At 40.9% G+C, this 16,041-nt stretch overlaps 2 protein-coding genes across 2 annotated transcripts; one reads left to right on the top strand and one right to left on the bottom strand.

Moving 5' to 3' along the window:
• Nucleotides 1–7,785: 7,785 nt before the first annotated feature.
• LOC146706967 (ubiquitin carboxyl-terminal hydrolase 34-like) lies at nucleotides 7,786–10,409 on the bottom strand. The gene is made up of 7 exons (XM_085458265.1): nucleotides 10,267–10,409; nucleotides 10,020–10,143; nucleotides 9,814–9,893; nucleotides 9,543–9,683; nucleotides 9,275–9,415; nucleotides 9,028–9,184; nucleotides 7,786–8,838 (listed from the first exon to the last, which is right to left on the bottom strand). The coding sequence occupies exons 1-7, from the start codon at nucleotides 10,345–10,347 to the stop codon at nucleotides 8,099–8,101; spliced, it is 1,464 nt and encodes a 487-aa protein (XP_085314391.1). The 5' UTR covers nucleotides 10,348–10,409; the 3' UTR covers nucleotides 7,786–8,098.
• A 464-nt stretch (nucleotides 10,410–10,873) lies between these two features.
• LOC146706968 (uncharacterized) lies at nucleotides 10,874–14,709 on the top strand. Its single transcript, XM_085458266.1, has 8 exons — nucleotides 10,874–11,118; nucleotides 11,850–12,041; nucleotides 12,266–12,363; nucleotides 12,445–12,606; nucleotides 12,897–13,085; nucleotides 13,831–13,908; nucleotides 13,992–14,028; nucleotides 14,147–14,709. The coding sequence occupies exons 2-8, from the start codon at nucleotides 11,988–11,990 to the stop codon at nucleotides 14,225–14,227; spliced, it is 699 nt and encodes a 232-aa protein (XP_085314392.1). The 5' UTR covers nucleotides 10,874–11,118; nucleotides 11,850–11,987; the 3' UTR covers nucleotides 14,228–14,709.
• The last annotated feature ends 1,332 nt before the right edge of the window (nucleotides 14,710–16,041 follow it).

A 16,041-nucleotide genomic window follows, 5' to 3' on the forward strand; every position in this document is an offset into this window, starting at 1 on the left:
ATGGAACAGCAAAGCTTAATACTAAACAATATATATATTAGCTGTATAATACCAGTAGGCCAGCTCTGATAGTCATTTGGTATGGCTTCGCGGGCCAAATGTGATTAGGCTGCGGGCCAGAGTTTGACACCTATGCCATAAACACAATAACTGAACATGTATTTAATTTTTCCACTTGTCTTGATATTTTATTTTTTAATGAATGAACATGAATGAAAATGAGAGTGAATAAAAGTTGAGAGGCACTCGGTGTATGCACAAGATGTACAGAAATAAACTACAAGAATGATTATTATTTTCTGAAAGTTATTCATAACACAAATGCAAAACTTTGGCTATGAAAAGTTTAGCCTTTCTGAACGAGAATATTCTAGATATGCAAAGGTTTTAGTGCTCCCTTTTAAACACTCACACCAGACAGAGCACATACAAATAGATAAAGAGACACTGACATACAGAAAAGCCTATGAAGAGACTCAGGGAGGGCCGACTCTGTCTGTTCTAATTCTTGAATAGGAAAATGAATCAAATTATAGTAGAATTTGTTTTAAATAACACTATGCATTATGTAAACAGAGTTCAGAAGTAAAGCAGCAATGAAAATATGCACAGGCTCATGGAGAATTTTGTTTTATCCAAGTAAGGCACACACTGATTAAAGCAGAGTATAAGAATATATACAGTAAAAATAATCAAAGTTACTGTAACTGTTGAACACCACGATATCAGATCATCCCTCTGTTCCTGTGCTACTGCGAGTGTAACTACCGCCCCCCTCTGCACAGCGCAAGGCACAAGGCTCGCGTGCTGAGTGAAGCAGAAAAAAAGTGCGAGAGAGAGAAAGAGAGAGAGGGTGAGAGAAGGAAAAAAAAACCCACGGCTTGCAATAAGGAGCCGGCTCGCGTCGTTCACGTCAAAGACCGGCTCTAAGAGCCGTTTCGTTCGTGACCGACACATCACTATACTGTCGGCATCAGGACCAGCAGAGTCAACCTGATGATCTTCATTATGACTGAACTCAGTAAAAATAAGACCACACACAGCAGATCTGTGTAATGTACAATTTGGTCAACACATTAGTTTTATTTGCGGTGCTGTGGTGGCACAGACTTTGTATGTTAGTTCACATGACTGTATAATTTATTTTCATTGACTTAAAATGAGCAACATCCTTTTTTGTTATCCTTTTGTTGTTACTTTTCCCTGGCACACTCTCTCACAGTCTGTTCTCTAAAACCTAAAAGAGGAATTATGGATTGGATCAACTGGTCCCTAAATGCAATTGACACCCCTTTCTCAACGAGAAGTTTGGGCTCGGGTGAGCCTGAGTGCTGAAGATATCTACCTATTCGGAACCATGGTAACAGGGTTCTGATTGGAGCTGGCTTGGCCCTGACTTATCGAAGAATTAAGAAAGCAGAACCGGCTGTTCAAACCCCCACAAGGCTGCCCGCTGGGATTGGAACATTGGGAAGAGGCGTGAGTTTCTCAAAATGGGCTCATTGAGTCAGCACGGATAAGATCTTGGAGAGGCTACGGCTGCTGTGAATACTCAGAATAAGATCTCTGACTGCAGACTGGATGACATCTCGGAGGGGCTCGCTCGGAATAAGATCTCTGGGCGCAAATTGGATGACATCTCGGGGAGGCACACTGCCGTGAGTTCTCAGAAATCGGCTCCTTGAGCACAAGAAATGACAACATCACAGAACGCAAGTATGGAGAAGCTCGCGGCTCTCCAACGGGAGATTGAGAGACCAGTGTTGGACTGTAGAACTGCTTTGAAATTCATATGAGCTGTTCTCAAAAAGCCATCTCTAGACCCAGCAGTCTTAGCTAATTATAGGCCAATCTCCAACCTTCCTTTCATATCAAACATCCTTGAAAGAGTAGTTGTCAAACAGCTAACAGATCATCTGCAGAGGAATGGCTTATTTGAAGAGTTTCAGTCAGGTTTCAGAGCTCATCACAGCACAGAAACAGCTTTAGTGAAGGTTACAAATGATCTTCTTATGGCCTCTGACAGTGGACTCATCTCTGTGCTTGTCCTGCTAGACCTTAGTGCAGCGTTCGATACTGTCGACCATAATATCCTATTAGAGCGATTAGAGCATGCTGTAGGTATTACAGGTACTGTGCTGCAGTGGTTTGTATCATATCTATCTAATAGACTCCAGTTTGTGCATGTAAATGGAGAGTCCTCTTCACACACTGAGGTTAATTATGGAGTTCCACAGGGTTCAGTGCTAGGACCAATTCTGTTTACATTATACATGCTTCCCTTAGGCAGCATCATCAGAAGACATAGCATACATTTACACTGCTATGCAGATGACACCAAGCTCTATCTATCCATGAAGCCAGATAGCACACACCAATTAGTTAAACTGCAGGAATGTCTTAAAGACATAAAGACCTGGATGGCCGCTAACTTTCTGCTTCTTAATTCAGATCAAACTGAGGTTATTGTACTCGGCCCTGAAAATCTTAGAAATATGGTATCTAAGCAGATTCTTACTCTGGATGGCATTACCTTGGCCTCCAGTAACACTGTGAGGAACCTTGGAGTCATTTTTGACCAGGACATGTCCTTCAACGCACATATTAAACAAATATGTAAGACTGCGTTCTTCCATTTGCGCAACATCTCTAAAGTTAGAAATATCCTGTCTCAGAGTGACGCTGAAGAACTAGTTCATGCATTTATTACTTCCAGGCTGCACGACTGTAATTCATTATTATCAGGAAGTCCTAAAAACTCGCTGAAAAGCCTTCAGCTAATCCAAAATGCTGCAGCAAGAGTCCTGACAGGGACTAGAAAGAGAGAGCATATTTCTCCTGTTTTGGCTTCCCTTCATTGGCTTCCTGTTAAATCCAGAATTGAATTCAAAATCCTGCTCCTCACATACAAGGTCTTAAATAATCAGGCCCCATCTTATCTTAATGACCTTGTAGTACCATATCACCCTATTAGAGCACTTCGCTCTCGCTCTGCAGTCCTACTTGTTGTTCCTAGAGTATTTAAAAGTAGAATGGGAGGCAGAGCCTTCAGTTTTCAGGCCCCTCTTCTGTGGAACCAGCTTCCAGTTTGGATTCAGGAGACAGACACTATCTCTACTTTCAAGATTAGGCTTCAAACTTTCCTTTTTGCTAAAGCATATAGTTAGGGCTGGACCAGGTGACCCTGAATCCTCCCTTAGTTATGCTGCAATAGGTGTAGGCTGCCGGGGGATTCCCATGATGCATTGAGTTTTTCCTTTCCAGTCACCTTTCTTACTCAGTATGTGTTAACAGACCTCTCTGCATTGAATCATATCTGTTATTAACCTCTGTCTCTCTTCCACAGCATGTCTTTGTCCTGTCTCCTTCTCTCACCCCAACTGGTCGCAGCAGATGGCCCCGCCCCTCCCTGAGCCTGGTTCTGCCAGAGGTTTCTTCCTGTTTAAAGGGAGTTTTTCCTTCCCACTGTTGCCAAAGTGCTGCTCATAGGGGGTCATATGATTGTTGGGTTTTTCTCTGTATCTATGAAGCGCCTTGAGGCGACTTATGTTGTGATTTGGCGCTATATAAATAAAATTGAATTGAATTGTTCGCACTAAAGTAAAAAGCACCATCACTTCATGCGGATAGCCCTTTGGTGCCAGTGGCGGTCTCGAGGCTGGAGCCGAAAAACAACACCCTGATAACGACTGTGTTTAGTCTGGTCCTTCCCATTCCATGCTAGGCCACCTGGGTTGGCTGGTAGACTGTTTACTTAGCCTGGCAGGGCGAAGGACACTGTCTCAGCTGAACTATGGACACGCACACACATACACTTACACTGATAAGCACACACTCATCCCCATCCCCCTCCCTTTCCAAACGCCTTCGATGCTTGTTTCCTGCGGGGGAACACGGCGGGTCTGTGTGCCGCGCTGGAATGGTAGCGCTGTGCAGGGCGGCTGCTCTGCTCGCTTCGGATTACTCCTCACCCCCCACCCAATCCTGTGGCTTGTCATGTCTTTCACAATGTTGTGCTGTGGACATTTATGTGCTTTTTGTGCAGAGGAGTTTTTTTGTTTCCTGTTCTCATGCTGTCCTACCATGGAAGCACAGCATGAGAAGAGGTCTCTTTTTTTCCTCTTGTACTTTCCCATTGTAGTGTATATTTCAGTGTTTTTCTGTAATGCTACCGATCTCCGACCTGTATCCCCATGTGATGTCTGTGTTGTGTGCGTAAGGTGTGTGTGTGTGTGTGGGGGGGTCCCATTTCACTGCAGGGCAACCTGCATGTGGCGAATAAAGCTTTGATTGATTGGTTGATTAGTTGCCAGGTAGAAATCCCTGTTCTTACATTGTGAAAGTTTCAGTTTAGATAGAAAGTGTCAAACTAACTAGCCATAGCAGTCAGATGTCCTCTTATGTTGTGGGCTTTGCAATAATAACTCCCACTATGTCAAGTGTGAAGTCAGTGAAGTTTCCTCATGATGCTTCTGCTGAAGTCTTCATTCTCCTTGTACCTGGTATAATTAGCTGCTTTGTTAGTATTGCTAAAGAGTCACTGAACTGCTCTGTGTGTGGGGAAGCTTTGGAGCATCTGTGGGACAATGTGAGGAGAAACAAATTAATATGAGATAAGAGTTTGTTCTCTTTTTTCTTTCTAGATGCCAGTTATGCTTAAGTAAATGCTGTGGAGGACCAGGAGTTGAGCTCATCAAAATAAAGCATGTATGGATTAATAATTATTTGTACTGTAAAAAATGCATTAATGACTTAATTTACTATAATTCTCTTTATTTAGACATTAGTAAAATAACTAAACTATGTAAATGATTAGCAAAGATTTAGGGGCGCATTTATACATAGAATGATAAAGATATCTCTCAAACATCTGTTAGGGTGTTAATAAAACCTGTCCCTGGATTAAACTGGGATGTTACTGCATTACATTAAGAAGCTCCTAAATAACTGGCTCATCCTTGATGTAACTCTTCATTCAGAAACTTGGATAAAAAATGCTGTCTTCATTGTAAAATGCGTCAACTAATTATTTATTGGTAAGTATTAATTCATGAAAAGCTTTATCTCAATGAATACAACTCTCCTGGCCACCCAATCAAAATTGCGCTGCGAAAAAAAATGAAGCAAACATTTGATCATCACAGTACAACACCAAATCATTTAAACTTTAGAGATATCATTGTGTCCAGTTACAAAAAGCATAAACCACTGTGAATCCATAGTGGTGTACAGTCATGGCCAAATGTTTTGAGATTGACACATATATTGGTTTTTCCAAAGTTTGCTGCTTCAGTTTTGATTATAGCAATTTGCAGATACTCCAGAATGTTATGAAGAGTGATCAGATGGATTGCAAAGTCCTTCTTTGACATGAAAAAACCCATTTCCACTGCATTTCATTGCTGCCATAAAAGGACCCGTTGAGATCATTTCAATAATCTTCTCGTTATCTCGAATGTTGATGAGCACAAGGCTGGAGATCATTATGTCAGCTGATTGAGTTAGAATAGCAGATTAGATGTGTTAAAAGGGTGACGCCTAAGATCCTTGTTGTTCCTGTTAACCATGGTTACCTGCAAAGAAACACGAAGGAGCATGCCAGGGCGAATTGGAGAGGTCAACACTGCACGTATTGACTCTTTGCATAAATGTGATGTAATCGTCAATAAAAGCCTTTGAAACCTATCACGTGCTTGTAATTATACCTCAGTACATCACAGAAACAACTGACACAAAGATCTAAAAAGACTGAAGTTGCAAAATTGGTGAAAACTAATATTTTTGTCATTCTCAAAACATTTGGCCACACCTGTAGTAGTAGTGTTATACTGTGATGACTGCAGCAATTTGTGTAATATAACCCAAAGCAGAGAAAATACGCATAAAGATGTCCAAAAAGCTCATGAATATGGCAAAAGAATCTGTTGGGCCTGGGTACTTTTACCCCTCACCGTGAATGTTTGAGTGCGGTTGCTTAAATTTGATCTGAAATTACTTTTCTATGCTTCGCCCTTCTTCCTCTCAACTTTTGAGTCAGTTTCTTTAGCAATAAAGTTTAATAAATTGGTTCATTTCATACACAAAAAATGTACAGAAGGGTTTAGTGTTTTAGCAGTTAAACTCTCCAGTTCAATATGTGAAATTGTCATTAAGTCAAATTGGTGATGGAAACATTTAAACATTTTTGCCAGTTAGCAACAATCTGCCGACATCACTTGAAAGAAATACACAGATACACCTGTGTGACTTCCCTTTAATGAATATTAACATGAAGTTTTTTGTTCCGTTTTCCATCCCAAATCCATTTCGAGTTTCCCTACATCAGTCTACAGTTGCTTATAAGCAGATGTTTAGTTTATTATACTTTTAGATGAGAAGTTCAGGAAAAGATCAACAAAACTTTTTCTCTTAAAACAGATTAGTCGTGAGCTAAGATTACCAGCTTTTCCCCCTTTCAGAACAAATGCAGAAATCCTTCGTCATCAGACCATCTACCATCTACAGTGTTAGTTTAACAAAACAAACAAAAAAGCCTTTTCTGAGTTTTAGGAGTCAAGATAACTACATACAAAGGTACTTTTGGCTGTTTCCTTGGTTCTCAAAGGATCCCAGCAGATGGATCTGCATGTTTAGTTTGGCACAACCATCCTTTAAATCTGGATTTGGGACCAGCATGAGTACACTAGCAATAGCCGCTGAATTTCATTTTTTTTTATCTTTTATGTGCAAGACAAATGTGTTAACTCCTAAACTATGTTAACAATGTACACTATTGACACAGTGATTCTTTAATAACGAAGTATTGATGTGAATAAATAATTCTTTTTTTGAAGGCTTTGTACAGTTACGGTGCCAGACTCAAACCCAACTTGCCATTAAAGAAAGCGGTCACAATTTTTTTGGTGGCTTGGTTGCCGTTTTCTACATTATTGTGAATTTTTCAAAATCACAATAATTATGAAGAAAACAAACCCAAACCTAACCCCCACTACTGTACGTGCATAATAAACACACAGTTGAGCTTGCCATAGGCCTAGATTCTGAGCACAGCCTGAAGAAATTGACGAGCTACATTTATTTTGGATATGATGCAAAGCAAACAAAGGCAAGAAATCAAACCTCACAGCTCGAGAAGAATTTTAGTTCATAATTTTTCATATTAAAACTGTCTTTATTAAGTTAATCTCTAATAAAATAAAAGGAGGAAAACCAGAACACAGCAGAAGCCAAAAAACAAAAAAACAAAAAACAACGAAACAAATTGGAATGTACTTCAGTAAAGAAAATAAAAGCTCCAGCTGGTCCAACAGGGGGGCTTTATTTCAACCACAGTCAAATAAAGCACCGCTTTTATATATATATATATATAAAGATATTTTATATATATATATATATCTATATATTTATATATATTTATGGTTTTCATATACACCTTCAGGCAATGACTAGAGAGGATTCTTTACAGAATCAAGTTTCTTGTGGTTCTCTTCATTTACAGGTAAACTTAGTTTCTGGATAATTAAACCACAGAAAAACTCAAGGCAACTTTTCTTGCCTTGTTCATAAAGTACAAAACTGGCACAGAGGACAACCTTTTTTTTTTGTTTTTTTTTTTGTTTGTTTTTATACACAGTAAAAATGCAATAAAATTAAATTACATACAGAGGAGACAAAAGTTCTGTAAACCTTTCCCCTTTACAGCAAAGCTCAAATAAAATCAGTATAAAAACACACCAAGAAAAAAAACCAAAAAAAAAAACCCACCAAGCCCACTCACCCACCCACCCTTTAAAAAAAAATGTGCTGTAGTCTGTACTACTTTTTCTGCTTTTCTTCTTTATTTCTCAAAGGAGATGTTGGCTCTGCGTGGAGTCGCAATCTTATAATGCGAAAAGAGCGGCGGGAGCCGCTGAAGCTGGAGAAAGCGTCCGACTGAACATCGGCAGAAGGCAACAAACAGCAGCACAAAACCAGCAGAAGAAGAAGAAACATAATGAACAGGAGAAAGTTTGTTTCCTCTGAGCTGAAGTCAGACGTCCATAGCAGAGAGAAAAGGGGGGGAGGGAATTCAAGATATGGCGGTGGTCAGTTGATGATGTCATGAAGAGGGCTGGCCTTTAATAGAAAGTTTGGTAACAATGGCAATGGTGGCTTCCACCGTCCTGTACAGCATGTCCAGCGTGTCAGGTGGGGGGCCAACGCTCTGGAACATCTGTGAGGAGGAGGAGGAGTGGCTGCCACAGCCATCTGGACCCTCCCCCACCAGCCCTGATGGGAAAGCAGCATCCTCTGAAAGGGGTGGGGCCGGGCTGCTGCTGGTCTTAGAGCTCATCTCCTTCTCTTCCTTCACCTCCTCTGAGCAGGTAGACACGGCCTCATCCCTTCTCCCCTCCCGTTGATCTCCCACCTCGTCGTTCTCCTCGCGTGGCACCACATGTTGCTGCAGCTCAGGCTCCTCCCCCTGGACAAACCCCTCTCCCGTCTCCTGCAGCAGGGAGGAGGAGGAGGAGGAAAACGAGGAGGATGACGACGAAGAGCCCTCCATCTTTTCCTCTTTGGGAGAGGAGTCCAGATTTCTAGAGGAGGTGGGCATGGGGTCAGGAGAGGGCGGATCCTGCTCAGTGCCTGGGTCGATCAGTGATGAGGAATCTCGTGTTTCCGTGTCTGAGGTGCTTGTGGGTGTTAGCGCCTCCTGTTGGTCAGGCTTTGGATCACTGCAGGGCGGAAGAGTTGAAGAGGAGGTGGAGGCGGCGTAGAGCTGGGCTCCTCCATCTCCGGCTCTGTCGTCATCACCGCTCACCCTCCGCCGCTTCACCGGGGTCGCCCCTTCATCCTCAGCTGACAACAAACAGACTGTTACTGAAAGGAGCCACTATTCTACATCATTTACAGCACTGACTTTAAATTTTTCACAAAGTCTACTTTGTTGAGTCATACTCCAGATTATTCTGCCTAAATGGTCAACCCAAAGAAATGTGCTCAAATTGAGGTTGTGTTTTGGTTTAGTGATTGAATGGCATGTTATACCTTTGCATTTGTGGTCTTTGGCCTCCAGCTCTAGAGTGCTGCGTTGCTGGAGACAAGCACGACAGCAGCTCAGAAGCTCTTGCAGGGCTGGGAGGAAAGCTGGGTCAATGGCCTGAGAAGGCTGCACAGACAACAGCAACATCAATGCCCTCAGGTCCTGACAAAGAGAAGAGAGATCAAACAATGAGAAAACAGTGGCACCATGTATCAGGAGGACTGTTCTATGAGTGTGTGCATGCATGCATACAGCATTGAGCAGGCTGCTGGTCTTGTTAAGCTCCAGGCGATGAGCTGCCAGTTCAGGCTGCAGACTGCTCCGTTCACTCAGCAGGTTTGTCACCAAAACACCAATGAGGTTGGAGCAGCTGGGACCAGACAAAACCTGGACCTACACATACACAAATTACAAATTAAAATGCAACATCATTTGGACAATCAGTACAAACTGGGTACAACCTTGATCAAATGTAGTGACTATTTAGGATTCCTACAAGAAAAGCTGAAACTTTTTATACCTTGTGCAAAAAGCAGTTAAGGAAGGTGTAGGCCACGTTGTTGTTCAGAAAGGTCCTCTCGTCCATTAGGATACATTTAATGTACTCGCTGAAGGCTGGGTCTTCACAGAGCAGCTTCACACACGTTTTAGCCATAACAGACTGAAAGAAGAGCGAGATGAGAAGGATTTACCATTGTGCTGCTGTCCATATCCAAAGAGCCCGAGTCTATTAACAAGGCCTGACCTTAAAAATGGTTGAAATGAGTGAAATCAGAGGAACGCAGCTGTACCTGTGACTGACAGAGCTCTGTCCACAGTTTGGGGAAAAGCGCAAGATGGAGGGGAAGTCCTTCATACGCTATCAACACACCTGAGAGGGAGGCAGAGCATTAACATGGAAACATCTATGTTTCTGTGCAAATTCATGTGTGCTTGCAGACAATTTACGGTTTGATCAGTATGCTATAATGATAACAGTGGAAATACAAACACGTACTTAGCTTGACAAGTGTATCTGTGAATTTCTCACAGTTGATGGCAACGCGACACAGCAAGTGAATGAACTTATGGTAGGACAGGAAATAATCCAGCAGCATTCGATCGTACACCTCATCTTTACCCTGAGATGGACACAAACAAATATTACCACCAACACCAAGCCTCTGCAGGTACTGAAGGTTTTCTGTTGAGGTTTCTTTTACTGCTGACACAAAACGATTTGGAGCAGGAACAGATAACCGTACCTTGCTGCTCTCCACCAGTGAAGGCAGCAGACACATGTTCAGCTCTGGTCTTGGAGGTCGGATGTTGTTTTTGGCTCCCATAAGTTTGAGGTTCTCTCTGCATGGCAGGTAAGGACCAAACGACACTGCACAGGGACAATTAAAAGTCAGTGAAAAGAAAGCCAGATTTTTAATTTAATCTGAAAGAGTTTAAGTAAAGATGAACCAGAGATTTTTAAAAGTCGAAACCACTGAAGGTTTTACTTAAAAACCTTTTGGATTATAAAAGCTTAACTTGAAGAACATCAGACAGTATATTTGTCAAATATGTACTGTTCAAACGGTGGATGATTATCATTAAAAATGGCCCAAGTTTCAAACACTGAGACAACCTTCATTTCTTCCTTGATTCCTCACTTGAGCGTGGACTTGATTCTCCTTTTCTGCTTAAGGGCAGCCTTGATATTATGAGTGATCCACAGTTTATTGTTAGAGAAACAAAGTACAGTCCCAGTGGGTATGGCATTATGTACACAGATATTAAAGTAGTCCATAATGCAATTGTAAGGTCAAATACCTACAGTCATTCAAATCATGCTTTACTTATCGCCTTGTTTTTAAGCTCTAGGCAAGGTTACCCAAGCATTAAGATAGCCAAAGACTCTCATTGCCGTCTAATCATTTTACAAACTAGAGGAATGTGACATTGAAATGCTTTAAGCATTGCACAGAAATTCTCTTCAATGTTTCTTTCTGTCTCAGGTTAGAGTTCAGGTGAAGGATGTGAACGAGTCACCACAGTTTCCCCCAGAGGTTTATAGTGCCTCTGTATTCAGCATCGCCCCCTATAAAACTCCCGTCATCCAAGTGAAGGTAAACACACCCAACTTTTTCAGTTTCCATCTGTCTGGAAATAATATAATGGTTCTGCGAATGTTTGCCTCCTTTGATTTTATGTTTACATAAAAGGCATCTGCTATCATGCAATGTACTTTGAACTGAAATCCACTCAGTAATCTGTTCATGGTTAATGTGTCTGTGAGCAGCAATGAAACACACCACATCACCAGGAATCAGAGAAAAGCATTCACAGCAACACTTCCTACATCTTCCAGTATGTCAAGTGTCCTGGCTGAGTAATCACCAATGAAAACACTAAATCAGTCAGTGTGACGTGTGCACTGCCAGTAAACACAGCGACAAGAAACATCTAGTGAAGTTAAAAAGATACGTCAAAGATGAAGATTTATGCTTAAAAATGTAAAACTAAAAGCTGTTTCTCCTAAGTGGAACGAGTATTAAGCTTTTATTGTGTATTAAATGAAAATACAGCAATATTATTGGCTAACTGTGCTTAGAATATAAAAAGAACAATTTGCAAAAGAATGACAATTATTACAAATTTAAATAAATTACATTGTTAAAACTGAAGCATAAATGATTAAGCAGCATTATACTGCTGTCACTCACTGATGTGCAGCTAGTTTGGATAACTTAGTTTTAGACTTTTGGTTTAATCCAGTAGCTCACAAATTAGTATCAACTACAATCGACTACATTAGTTCATAAAGGTTTTAAGTGCTTTTTTTGCTCTCTACCTCCAGGCTTCAGATCCTGATGTTGGAGATGTGGGGCAGCTGGTCTACAGTTTGACAGCAGAAAGTCCTTATTTTGACATTAACCCATCCTCAGGTCTGGTCTATGTGATCTCAGCAACAGAACTGGCTGGACAGACAGCTAAAATGGAGGTGAAGGCCACTGATCCCCACGATCTTCATGCTACCGCTGTAGTGGAGGTGAGTGTTTAAGACCCCCCCGCTTTCCTGTCCACTCTGCTCCAACGAATAAAGGCAAAAGTCTTTATTAATAATAATTACACAAAAAAGAACTGATAGCTGATTTTCATATGCATAAATACAAAGTATTTCCTTTTAATTCATCTTCTTGTTTATTTTGTTCAATAAAACAGGTTAATAAGAAGTTAAATTCCAAGTTAAATTAATCTCTCTTCTGCCCCCAGGTGATGGTTCAGGCAAGTGCAAGCAGCTCCAACGTTGTGACCATCTCACTTAATCAGCCTGCTAACATTGTGGAGAAGAAAGTTGAAGATTTATCGACGTAAGACAGGTTTAGCTGGTGTTAAAGATTGCTTTCTATAATCCACTTCTGTTACTTCTAATAGATTTTTGTGTCTCCCAGGTCTTTGGGCAAAGTTCTGGGCTGGACTGTGAACATCGTTCAGGTGTTCAGCGCTAACGATGGATCCACTGGCACCCGAAACCTGAGAGTTTCTGTGAGGACTTTGGTCCGTTTCTTTGCTGTAGATGGAGGGGAGGTTGTTTCCTCTGAAGCAGTCATAAAGTAAGAGACTGACTTCTAATGTGTTCTACATCAGGCCCATCTGTTAGACACTCAGTATTGTTTTGCTTTGGTTTTTAGCAAACTTGCCTGAAATTCATTAGTCTGAGTAATGTTGATTTTGAGTAATTTTCCAGAGGCACCTACCATTTTGACCAGTTTGAAATCTAAACCTGGTCTCATAAAAATTAACTTCTATATTTAGATATAATCAGGGAAAGATCACCTTGGTGAACTGTGTAAAAAGGTCATGTGACAGATTTCTTTTGACCTCTTGCTGTCTGATCCACCAGGAAACTGCAGAGCCAATCAAATGCTGTGAATGCAGAGCTGTCTCAGTTGTTTGGGGAGGAGCTTCATTTTGATGTTGAGATGGTGGACCCTCAAGGGTCCACCTCCAATCAGGCGCTGGTCATTGCTCTGGGCGTCCTGTTTGGGCTGAGCACCCTGGGATTGATTCTTGCTGTTGCGTTTCTCATCAGGTGAGATTGCAGTGTTTCAACTGTTGCTACACATTTTCTTCAAATTGGTTAAATTGTTTTCTCGGCTCAAAAGCAGACAATAATTGTCCAAGTGGACAAAAAAGAAAATACTGCCGCTTCAAATTTGTAATTTAACTCATTATTTCTATACTGTTGTTTTTAAAAATGGTAAAGTTTACCAAAACAATTTGTATATCATTCAATTCAAATCAGTTTTATTCATATATTGCCAAGTCACAACAACAATCGCCCTAATGTGCTTTATATTGTAAGGTAATAACCCTACAACGTTAGAAAGAAACCCCAACATTCACACGACCTCCTATGAGCAAGCACTTGTCAACAGTGCGAAAGAAAAACGCCCTTTTAACATGCAAGTAATACCAGGCCAGACCTCAACTGGTTTGGAGTGGAGAAAAGACACACAGTGATTTAAAAAAAAAAAAGTATGAATATATAGAATAAATTAACCTTATGTTGAGGTTTTTTTAATTCTCTGCCTGGCATCAGCTGAACTATTTCAGTACTTTGTAGAGTTTGATAACTGTTTTGCGACAGCTGTTCAAACTGCAAATAGTACAAATAATTTTGAGTCTATATTGCGTCACCTTAAAGATCATATTGAAGATCCCCCCTACCCAGGGGGAAATTGCACCCAAAAGCATAGCTTCTGGGATCACTGGAATGTATTAAGCCCTCTACTGCAACTTCACAGTGGGATTGATTTATGTGTTTATCCTGACAGGTTCCATAGGAAGGGGAAACATCAGAAGAGTTCAGACAAAGAACATCTTACCAAGAACGAACAGTCTGAGAGTTCCATGTAAGATGTCTAAGAAATTAATTTTATATCACAGTTGTGTATGTCAAGCATTTTTTAAATGTTGACTTCCTGTTATATTTCAGAAATAGTTCTCGAAAACCTTCACACACCTCTGAACAGGTACATTTTACCCAAATGTAATCCAAAAACCACAGTTTGCTTCAGCTGCTGCTGATCGGTGATTTGTGTTACAGAAAAGCTCACATGAGTTTATTGATTGATGTGTTTATCCTGACAGGTTCCAGGGAAAGGGGACACATCAGATTCCAGACCTTCAAGTCCGTCGTCTGAGTCTATGACCAGCAGCCACCATTTCTGAGCTGAAAGTGTTTCTACATGACATAAGAATCAACACCATAAACCAGGGGTGTCAAACTCAAATACACAGTGGGCCAAAATTCAAAACTGGAACAAAGTCAATATTTATTGAAAAAAAAATCTTCCTCCAGATATAAGAATGAATCTTTTCTTTTGGACTCAAATAAGTTTTGCTGGAAAACTGAATATGGAACAAGCAAAGCTTAATACTAAACAATATATATATTAGCTGTATAATACCAGTAGGCCAGCTCTGATAGTCATTTGGTATGGCTTCGCAGGCCAAATGTAATTAGGCTGCGGGCCAGAGTTTGACACCTATGCCATAAACACAATAACTGAACATGTATTTAATTTTTCCACTTGTCTTGATATTTTATTTTTTAATGAATGAACATGAATGAAAATGAGAGTGAATAAAAGTTGAGAGGCACTCGGTGTATGCACAAGATGTACAGAAATAAACTACAAGAATGATTATTATTTTCTGAAAGTTATTCATAACACAAATGCAAAACTTTGGCCAATAAAAGTTTAGCCTTTCTGAACGAGAATATTCTAGATATGCAAAGGTTTTAGTGCTCCCTTTTAAACACTCACACCAGACAGAGCACATACAAATAGATAAAGAGACACTGACATACAGAAAAGCCTATGAAGAGACTCAGGGAGGGCCGACTCTGTCTGTTCTAATTCTTGAATAGGAAAATGAATCAAATTATAGTAGAATTTGTTTTAAATAACACTATGCATTATGTAAACAGAGTTCAGAAGTAAAGCAGCAATGAAAATATGCACAGGCTCATGGAGAATTTTGTTTTATCCAAGTAAGGCACACACTGATTAAAGCAGAGTATAAGAATATATACAGTAAAAATAATCAAAGTTACTGTAACTGTTGAACACCACGATATCAGATCATCCCTCTGTTCCTGTGCTACTGCGAGTGTAACTACCGCCCCCCTCTGCACAGCGCAAGGCACAAGGCTCGCGTGCTGAGTGAAGCAGAAAAAAAGTGCGAGAGAGAGAAAGAGAGAGAGGGTGAGAGAAGGAAAAAAAACCCACGGCTTGCAATAAGGAGCCGGCTCGCGTCGTTCACATCAAAGACCGGCTCTAAGAGCCGTTTCGTTCGTGACCGACACATCACTATACTGTCGGCATCAGGACCAGCAGAGTCAACCTGATGATCTTCATTATGACTGAACTCAGTAAAAATAAGACCACACACAGCAGATCTGTGTAATGTACAATTTGGTCAACACATTAGTTTTATTTGCGGTGCTGTGGTGGCACAGACTTTGTATGTTAGTTCACATGACTGTATAATTTATTTTCATTGACTTAAAATGAGCAACATCCTTTTTTGTTATCCTTTTGTTGTTACTTTTCCCTGGCACACTCTCTCACAGTCTGTTCTCTAAAACCTAAAAGAGGAATTATGGATTGGATCAACTGGTCCCTAAATGCAATTGACACCCCTTTCTCAACGAGAAGTCTGGGCTCGGGTGAGCCTGAGTGCTGAAGATATCTACCTATTCGGAACCATGGTAACAGGGTTCTGATTGGAGCTGGCTTGGCCCTGACTTATCGAAGAATTAAGAAAGCAGAACCGGCTGTTCAAACCCCCACAAGGCTGCCCGCTGGGATTGGAACATTGGGAAGAGGCGTGAGTTTCTCAAAATGGGCTCATTGAGTCAGCACGGATAAGATCTTGGAGAGGCTACGGCTGCTGTGAATACTCAGAATAAGATCTCTGACTGCAGACTGGATGACATCTCGGAGGGGCTCGCTCGGAATAAGATCTCTGGGCGCAAA

Source organism: Copadichromis virginalis, linkage group LG6 (genome assembly GCF_057382275.1).
Source record: "Copadichromis virginalis isolate Kocher_CV1m ecotype Utaka linkage group LG6, C_Virginalis_male_GT1.1, whole genome shotgun sequence".
Taxonomy (NCBI): domain Eukaryota; kingdom Metazoa; phylum Chordata; class Actinopteri; order Cichliformes; family Cichlidae; genus Copadichromis; species Copadichromis virginalis.

What these genes read in the sequence shown, in the direction of transcription:
- LOC146706967 (XM_085458265.1), bottom strand. Translation starts at nt 10,347, where the DNA reads ATGGGAGCCAAAAACAACATCCGACCTCCAAGACCAGAGCTGAACATG. An exon ending in AGATACACTTGTCAAGCTAA is followed by an intron (nt 9,894 to 10,019) that starts GTACGTGTTTGT and finishes CCTCCCTCTCAG; the next exon opens with GTGTGTTGATAGCGTATGAA. An exon ending in CAAAGACCACAAATGCAAAG is followed by an intron (nt 8,839 to 9,027) that starts GTATAACATGCC and finishes GTTTGTTGTCAG; the next exon opens with CTGAGGATGAAGGGGCGACC.
- LOC146706968 (XM_085458266.1), top strand. Translation starts at nt 11,988, where the DNA reads ATGGAGGTGAAGGCCACTGATCCCCACGATCTTCATGCTACCGCTGTA. An exon ending in TCCTCTGAAGCAGTCATAAA is followed by an intron (nt 12,607 to 12,896) that starts GTAAGAGACTGA and finishes CTGATCCACCAG; the next exon opens with GAAACTGCAGAGCCAATCAA. An exon ending in GAACAGTCTGAGAGTTCCAT is followed by an intron (nt 13,909 to 13,991) that starts GTAAGATGTCTA and finishes GTTATATTTCAG; the next exon opens with AAATAGTTCTCGAAAACCTT.